Source organism: Pieris brassicae, chromosome 7, assembly GCF_905147105.1.
Source record: "Pieris brassicae chromosome 7, ilPieBrab1.1, whole genome shotgun sequence".
NCBI classification, from domain to species: domain Eukaryota; kingdom Metazoa; phylum Arthropoda; class Insecta; order Lepidoptera; family Pieridae; genus Pieris; species Pieris brassicae.
Window position 1 is genome coordinate 18,057,722 of NC_059671.1, and position 9,833 is coordinate 18,067,554.

Below are 9,833 nucleotides of genomic sequence, written 5' to 3' on the forward strand. Positions count from 1 at the left end.
CTCCAGACCTAAAAAGCTTGTAGCGTCATTGATTTATTTTTGACTCCTTAGTTTTATTCAAGCAAGGTTCGGTTCCTGATACAACTAACCAAGGTTCATTTGACGCCTTTAATCAATGTGTCAGTGAAAAGAATTGAGCCGTAATTTTAGGTCTATTTACATAACTAGTTATCGTTTAATTGGTTTTTATGGCAAGTGCACGTTAATACAGATATTAAAATTTAATCTAAACGTCGCCACCAACAAGAATTAATGATGATCTCCCCACAAAGACTATTCCCCTGAAACGCATTTGATTTTTGAGTGGGAACACGATCATAGTCATAAACGTAGCGATTAGCGGCATATCTACGTCATGGTACATGGCAATAAAATATAATGTAAGCGATAATAAAACAGTATACATGTGTTTAGCAAATTCATTAGTAATAGATAGACAGATAGAGCCTCTGGGATAGCGATAATACCCATTTAGACAATTTATTAATGGATGTTTTGGCGGTCAACCGAAAAAGAGGTCACTTTCTTTGAGAGCTGATTCTACATATCGATGGAATGTAAAGCCTCCTTGAAGGATACTAGTATTTCTTTAATATAATATGGTTTAATTAAATTTTTGTACTAAGTTACAGCAGCGTGAATCCCTGTATAGAAATTCCAAATTCCTATTTGCTTTCTTTAATAAAATATTTAAAAAGGTAATACTTCGCAAATCCTAATGACAGGCTTACATCGTTTAAAAACCCGCTCATCTTATGACATGTCCTGTACCTTATAAAATTGCCGGGTGATTCCACAAAGCTCGTTGGGGGACGGCAAATGGAAAGAGAATCAACGTTGATAAATGATTTCGGTACAAATGTTATTTTGATCTTTAGTGATATCGTCAGATTTGTTTTGGGGGCGGACAATTCGCTGCTCGACTTTTGATTGCATTGAGGATCAACTTGTTAGCACGTTGCCTTTAATGGCTTTGTTTTCTTCGGCTTTTTTAATTAGGTCTGTTAGGTTTTTAAACACAAGGAATTATTTTAACAAATTTATAAGTCAAAAATCATTTATTCATATATAAATGCTTCTAATTTTACATTTACTGCCAGTTCTCAAATCAAGAGCGTAGAATGTAAAAGAAGAACTTGCAATATTCTCTCCGCCACAATTTTTAATCGCCAAGTTTTTTTTGTATTACACAACGTTTGTAAGGAACTATCCATCACACCATGTTCCACATGACATCAGCAGGAGGCATGGTGAAATAGTAGCACGCACTTACATTTTCGTGGGAACAACACGCAAATACATAGTCGAAATAACTAACATCACCGCATACACGAATTCAAGTCCGACCAGTCACCACACGTAGCACCCGTTCACGAGTATGACGCATGGCCAGCCATCGGACTCTTCGCCATATTTTAGGAACAGAGACAACCGAGAAAAGTAGGTACAGTTCTATTGTAACAAATTATTAGTATATGTTTAGAACCTACAGCCTACCAAGCGCTTGCAATAATATTTCTGTATAAACTAAACAAGTTTAGAAAATACCATCCGTATCACCTCGTCCGTAGTTCCACAACTGAGCGTTTCATAAGGATGTTTTTTGTTTCGCCATGCACCACCGTGTGGAACCAGCTGCCCACTGAAATATTTCCGAATCAATTCGACTTAGGGTCCTTCAAAGAGCGTATCAAGTCTTTAAAGTCCAGCAAGGCACTTGTGGGCCTTCTGGCAATGTGAGTGACCATGGTATCACTTAACATCAGGTGACACTCCTACCCGGTTAAGTCACGCTTATGTATGTAATCTTGTAAATTATACATAAGACAGGCATAGATTATAAGTTTTTAATTTTTCTCACTAACGGTATTATTTTTACCTATTTAACTGTAATTGTATATTTATTGGATGGATTTTAACAAGAACAAAAAAATTACAAGTGTCGCTACAGCTTTTTATGTATTTGCCTCAGATTTTTTTATATATTTTATGATCATTTGTCTAACAGGCAAGTAGGTGATCAGACCCAGTTCCTGACACACGCCGTCGACTTTTTGCGAGCGCGTGTACACATAGAAAGTCCATTAATGCACTGCCTTGCATCGAACCTACCCTCAGGGAAGATCTACAAGAATACCAATAAATAAACTGCTTACTCTGCAAGGAACAGGATAGGGTGGAAGGGCGTCAACAAACAAAAACAATACAAAAATGCACAGTTACTTGAACAATTTATTAAAAAAACAGCTTATAAGGAAGATTTATTACATTTTCAAGACGAACTATTAGATGATCGTTCAACTTGATTGCCCTGCAAAAAACATTTTATTAAAAAAATGGTTAAATGCTTTTATTAGTAAACCTCTATTTCACGAATAGATAATTCTTATATTACTTTATTGTGGAGGAGATTCCGTGGTTTTATAAAGCTCACGGCTTCGCAAAAAACGTCATAGACAATTAAATCATTGTTTGTAGTCTGTCAGAAAAGAAATAAAAAGCAAAGCAATGTCCCTGTACTGGGCTAGGATCCGCTCCTCCCCTTGCCCTTCTCGCTAATTCGAATATTCGATATCCGCTGAACTCCAGAATCAACGATGGTCGCGAAGTGTAGATTGCAAACAGTCCAAAATGGCTCTGCCGGCTGTGAACCCGCAACTTACTAAGCGACTTGTAAACCTGAACAGAACCAATCTCAAAACAATGATAGGGACAATCACGGGCCATTGTCTCCTTAATAAACATCTTTTCGTCCTAGGCGCGACAGACAGCCCCTTGTGCAGAGGCTGTTTCAGCGAAGAGGAATCAGTCACCCACGTAGTCCTGGAATGGGAGGCTGTGGCTAATCAACGTACAAAAATCCTCGGAACAGTGAGGTCGCTCCGCGAAGCCTGTGAAGTGCCCGGGAGACTTCTGTGCTTCTGGAAGGAGTTAGGCTAGCTAAATTAGCCAGGGCTTTTACGCACAACGGACCGACTACGCGTCTAAGTGCGGAAATTGAGTCCACCCTACCTTACCTTACCTTACCTTCCTGGGCTAGGACTCCAAAATTAAAACATTTCGTTTATTTATTTACAATTTGTAACCTTAAACATTCATATAAAAAGTAGTTTATATAATAGAATAGGCAACGGGCGGGCGCTAACAAGCGATTTCTTCCAGGCATCTATTCCTAGTATGTAAAAATAAATAAACACTTACTGAAAAGTATAAGAAGTGCATAAATAATTAACAAACAACATTAATTACATGTAACACTAGAAATAGAAACGGAACTAAACTAATCTAATTCATATAAGTAGCAGAAGATAGATGTTACAAAAGAAGATTTTTAAACAGATTAAATGACTGAGCTCGTTCGATATCAAGAGGTAAGCAGTTCCAAAACAAGATACTTTGCATAGTAAAGGAGTGATAGAATTCTATTTTATAAGTAGGGGTTTGAGAATTACATTCGAGGGAACGGAAATAAACTTTTGCTTTTAGAATAAAAAAATAATATAAAATAAGCAAGCAAGTAGGTGATCAGCCTTCTGAGCCTGACACGCTGTCGACTTTTTGGGTCTAAGGCATCCGGTTTCCTCACGATATTTTCCTTCACCGTTCGAGCTAATGTTAAATGCGGACATAGAAAGAAAATTGGTGCACAGCCCGGGATCGAACCTACGATCTCCCTTCTCTTTAGCGCAGGTATAGTTGGCGAATGGCAGCTTTGTTTTATGTCCGGGAATGAGAAAATACTCTGTAAACAATGCTATATATGTATAATATTAAATCTAAAAGCTCTATAAGCAATGCTATATAGTCCAAGTCCAAATTTGAGATTCCTAAGTGTAAATTACCTAGCAGGAAATAAATAGAACTATTTTAGAAGCAAAACTTGCCAGTTTATGTGCAATCCATGCAACCGATGTGTTCTCAAGTCTCGGGCCCATGAGTGGATTCATCTGACCGATGTATACTGTCACCCAGCTGAAGAAATATAGTAGTTATAAAGAAATACTTTCATTTAATAGATAAAAATAAAACAATACTTACAAAATCCACATACAGAACACTGTAAGCATAATACTGCATTGGACTAATCTGTAATTTAAAAAAAAAATACAAAATCAGCCTAATTGTGGGTGATTAATGAAATAAATAAATGTTGATTCGATTTGTATGAATTTCAACATTGATTATATTTTTTTTGAGAAGGGTGAATCGGGCAGGAGGCTCACCTTATGTTAAGTGACTGTAGTGTACTGACGCCTATAGACACTCTCAATTGCAGAGGGCTCGCGAATGCGTTGCCGGCCTTTTATGAATTGGTGCGTTCTTTTGAAGGACTGGATTTTACTATTCCAAATAATAATATCTTATTTTTAATAGGTTTTTAACTTTTACATATATTTAATCTTGTTTAATTTTGTTGATGTATAAATCATAAATTGTTTTATATATTAGTTTTGTATTGTATATAAGAACTACGGAGCCCTATCATATCTGCTCACCCATAACACATGGACATCCCTAGTGTCCAGGTTCTATATGATTAGTTACCATACAATTATTTTTTTTAAAATTAAAAACATTAAGTAATGCGAGTAGCGACTTATTAGTTTAACCATTTAAGGCTTTTTTATTAAAAGTCTTAAATGGTTTGCCTAATTCTATATGATACTACTATTATATCATAATTAAAATAATTCAAAATTCCCGTTCTTTTAAATATCGTACACAAAAACGCTCACCCGCGATTAGGTCCTTTTTTGACCAAAAATGGTAGTATAATAAATGCAGCACCAAATATGCAAGTTAGCACAACCGCAGGTCCTATGTCTGATTCTACAGCCTGAACTGTCGCTGAACTTTGAGTCGTCAACCCTTCATCCAAAGCATCATATATCTCCACTTCCTTCTTGAATCTTTGGACCGGCTCCGAGTCTATATAATATGGATCCCAGTAGGCGAAATCGTCTGGACCAAAACCTTTGAACCCTGTTAAAGTTAAGTTTGCTTATTTAAAACAAATTTACAAATGATGTTTTGTCATAGGTAGATGCTCACGCAAATAACATATTATTAATAAATAAACATTAATTAGTGAATAATTAAAATATATAAATACCTCGTTTTTTATCCTTTTCATTTCTGAAACGGTTACGGGCCATTATAAATTACAACTTGCGTTGAAACCTACAAATTGTGGACTGATAATGCAATTTTTGACATTACATCAAAAATTCATAGTCTATGGAATTAAAAAGAAGTAAGTGAAAAATGTCAGTAATATTTTTAAATCGCTGAACAGAGATAAATGATCTCGGTGTTAGATTACGAAACAGGACGCACATTATCTTTAATACAATTAATTTTATGTCTTTCTATAAGCTAAATCACGAATTGTTTTTTATCGGATCTTTAGTTTTGAGAGCTTACCATGAAATTATTATCTCAAAACAAGGGTTGCCTATCATAGCAAGTCTAGCAGTTTATCGCATGAAAAATCGTCTATTTCAAAATACCTGAGGCTGTATCGATCACAGATATCGAGAAATGCGCGCGCGCTCCATAATGTCTCAATTATCCGCTTAGGGGGGGCGTGGCGCACTATGTCTTCATTACACGAGCACGATCGCTAACTATGGAACTGGTATACGTTATTTATTGATCTCGTTAATATAACTATCACCTTATCGTGAGAATAAGATGGGATTTAAGTACTTGCGCATCAAAGTTTATTTTCGTTGATTGGATTAAGAATTATTCAAATAATGCCGCTAGTGCTAGTAACTAGATCCTATCCAGTGGGTCCTATTAAGTGGTTTTGATAGTTCTATAATATGTATAACAATTGGCTGAAGGCTCACCTAATGTCAAGCGATATAGACATAGAAGCTTTGCGGGACTTTTAAGAATTGATTTTTTTCTTGAAGGACCTTAAGTTGAATTGGTTCGGAAATACTTCAGTGGGCAGCATAGTGGTGGTGGGGGGCAAAAAATGCTTTAAAACATAAAACATTTCATAGGTTTAAGTTCCTAAAGCCTAGCCACCCTATAATGAATCAACTTTGCCCTAAACTAGTATCAATACTATCGTACCTAAGCCATAAGTGTTAATTTTTTGGTTATTATAGTCTTTTCTATTATTAACTTGACTGGTTAATACATCCATCCTAGTCAATTAAACATAAGACACGCATAAATTATGAGTTTTGACTCGCTAACTGTAAATTTGTTTTTAAATATTGTTACGAAGACGGGTCGACTGCAATGTTTCTAGATTTTTCCACTAGTTAGAGAACTTTTCAGCAGGCTGTAATATGATTTCTGACCGTTTCAGGAGAGGGTCAATCACATATTAGAACATTGTAATTTCCACAATGTTACCCTATTTTTCAGGAAGCTGAAACCTTTTTTCAGTCGGTTTCAGAACATGTGTAGTCGAGTGGTGCAGTTTTCAGGAGACCCGTTTTCAGGCGTTTTCAGGCCTAGGTATACCCCTTTGATGAAGGAATATTCTGGACCAAACTTTCTAGGTGTGAGACAAGGATGAAATGATACGAGAGAGAGAGAGAGAAGATCAGAACTTTCTCGAAATTAGACGAGCACTCTAGAACGCCGTACGACGACAAGGACGGAGCAACGTGCGAAAGAGACAGAGAGTGCGGACGTTCTAGAATTGTGCAATCGCTACTCAGTAGCAAGCCCGCCTAGAAAGTTCTCGAATATTGTTTAGAATTATTCCCAGGGATATATAAGCGAGCCGAAACGCGACTAGTCGCCTTTAGTTTTGAATGCGATTGCACGAGAGAAACACCGAAGTACTGTGTGAAGTGTGCATAAGTGAAGTATTTAGTGACTGTGTTTTTGTGTGTGTAATTACTGCATTTTTGCGTATATTTTGGGCCCATTCAAGAAATAAACCCTTGAATAAATCTACGGCATTTTCTATCCGATCCCCTAGCTCGTAACAATATTTTCACTGTAATTGTATATTGTTGGCTATTACTTGATATAACTATTAGTGGTATACTATACTATTAATAAGATCCTATACCATGGTTCTGTGTCCTATTAATAATTTTTTTTGGACTTGCTAGCTTGCTCATGTTATAATATAATTGATCATGTGTGTACAATTTATTATGTCATATTTTCTTGCATACTTTTGTGAATACACGTCGTTTTAGAACTTATAAATTAAAAAAAACGTATGTGTCCGTTCACATAACTATATATCATTACGCACAGAGTATAGCCAAATCCTAAGGCAAATTTTATGGCATACAGATTTTAAAATAATGAGAAATTAATATAAATGTAAAAGTATCTGAAATAAAAGGCTTTTATTATTACTCTTTTAGTTCCTAATTATCGTATTCTATTGTTATCTTCATCACAAAATCCATACCATACTAGCAGCATTATCTATATGAAAGTAATATTTGAGTCGTGATAGCCGCACCATATTTCCAACCTTATCTTGTCCAATCGGTTTTGACCTAGGAGGTCATGAATTGATTCTTATAGCTGTTATTTTATGGCTTAAAGTCTTATTGGTAATCTACGTTATACAGATGGTAAAAGGATGATATTGTTTCGTTGTTTTGGCGTTAATTTTGTTTGTTTTTATGTAAATGTATTTTGTTTGGAACACCGCTAATTAGAATTACCTAAATGCATAATTCCGTACATTTTTATGCTCATAAGTGAAGGTAAATATTTTTAAATACTAACATGTCTTAAACATAAAAAAGACATGTTGTAAGCGGCAGTGACTACTTGACTAAATACATTAGTATTTTGTTATAATAATAACGAATTTTATATGATAAATCACTTTAATTTCAAGAACTTAATAACATATCAAAATATTATTGGTTTCTTTCTTAATACAATAAAAGTTTAACATTCTTTTTGTAAATAATAAGGAACCTAGATTATTATAGCATTCATAATAATCTTAATTCATAATACTCTTCCATGAATAGTAAATGGCGGGAAATATTTTGACAGGTGTCATTTTAGCGATGGATCCGGGTCAAGCGGTCCGAACTTCAATTTCCGGTCATAGAGGTCAGCATAGACGGTCTTTGAATTTCAATGTTTAAATTGTAAATCGATTCTTTGAGATCACGATGATGTGATATTCCAATATTATGGCAACCTTTTTACGTTAAATATAGAAGAAAGTTTAATAACGAAATCAGCATTTACTGCTTATCAAACTATAACAATCACAGTTTTTCTATGACTTAAATACGTTCACGTTCGGGTTGGTCATGTGTATTAACTGTTTAGCCACAAAAGCGTTTCAGAGGAAAACTTATTTCACAAATATTTACAACACAACATTATGGTGATTTTATCGGATTCCAAAACCATCTTAGAAAAACCTATTTTTTATAAAAAAAAGTCCCTTAATATAACAATAACTTTATGCCGTAAATTTTTTTTATGTGGGCATCTACTTGTACGTCACAGATTGTAGTCTTTTCGGTATAAGTTAAATCTGTTTATTTCGGTGCTTCGAGGACATCGTATGCGCTGAGTAGGCGACGGAATAAAAATAAATCAGCGCTGATTTATGCTGCAGCCGGCTCCCTGCTGCACACTTTGAATTGTTGTTAGGTATACTCAAAATAAAGGATATCACAGCTACTGAGTTTCTCTTTTCGAACAGCCTGTTTATCATAGATCAGCGCCGTGTAACTGCCAGTAGTGACAGTGATATCAACTGATTTCGTTGTGTTTTCGCACTGCTTTCAAGCGCCTTTTAAATTGTAATTCTTTATTATTTGTGTATGTACTCTAAATTACTAAAATGCTAATCGATAGGCTAGACTTAGCAGCATATACAGTAAAGAAAATATGACAGTTTCCTGATAAGGACACGGCTAAAATTATCATGGGGTCACTCTGGGGTGCTGCTGCAGAAGTTTAATCCATATTTCTGCTGCAGAAGCGGGCTAAGTTTAAGGAATTAAATATTATGACACTATCTGGTCAATGTATTCTTTAAGCCTTGTTGTGTGTACAAAAAATATATTTTTTAAATCAAATGGTGACTTTCAACAGTATAATAACTAAATAACTCTAATAAACTCGAAAGAGAACTATTTTAAGCGTATGTACCAGGCTCCAGCAGAGAGACCACTCCTTATATGGAAAGTGAAATTAGAGAATCACTAAATACATTCAAAGCCTTTTTCGGAAATGCAAAATATTCTTATTGTGTAACAATAGCTTAATTATGTAAGTGTTATTTAGAAATTATTGTCAAGTACATGTCAAATGAAACAGACTGCCCACGTAACAGGGAATCCTAGTGTGATCCTTTTTTATTAGTTAATAATAAAGTATTGTAATTCTTTAAATAATTTCGCTCTAATCGGAAGTCCTTAAACAGCGAATATTTAAAGCATTAGAAGGCACCTGTTAATTTATCTTTAGCCCGTTAAAACATCAATAACATGACAATGTATTTGCGGTTGTCGCTTCGTAAACAATTCAAGTTAACTCCACAATGGAGAATAACAAGGAACACAAATCACTACTAGTGTCTTGTTCAAAGCTAACTGCCATATGAGGCTCGCAATAAAGCTAGGATGTACATAATTCAAGAGGAAATCTCGTGTTCACATCTGAATTTCATGCCTTTTAGATTATAACTAATTTATATTATTACTGACGGATTGTTTTGGACATGTAACACGCAGAGAAAGTTTTGATAAGCTTATGGCGGAGTTGAGTGGAAAAGGCTTAAATAAAGTAATAACCGCTATAGATAATTGGATGCCATATTAACAGGCGCGTGTGTCCCAAATACGGAAAACCTAGAATGT

At 35.1% G+C, this 9,833-nt stretch overlaps 1 protein-coding gene across 1 annotated transcript; it reads right to left on the bottom strand.

Annotated features, from left to right (window-relative positions):
• Positions 1 to 2,248: 2,248 nt before the first annotated feature.
• Positions 2,249 to 5,231, bottom strand: LOC123712121. The gene is made up of 5 exons (XM_045665083.1): positions 5,114 to 5,231; positions 4,737 to 4,983; positions 4,039 to 4,086; positions 3,885 to 3,972; positions 2,249 to 2,311 (listed from the first exon to the last, which is right to left on the bottom strand). The coding sequence occupies exons 1-5, from the start codon at positions 5,154 to 5,156 to the stop codon at positions 2,273 to 2,275; spliced, it is 465 nt and encodes a 154-aa protein (XP_045521039.1). The 5' UTR covers positions 5,157 to 5,231; the 3' UTR covers positions 2,249 to 2,272.
• Positions 5,232 to 9,833: the final 4,602 nt, after the last annotated feature.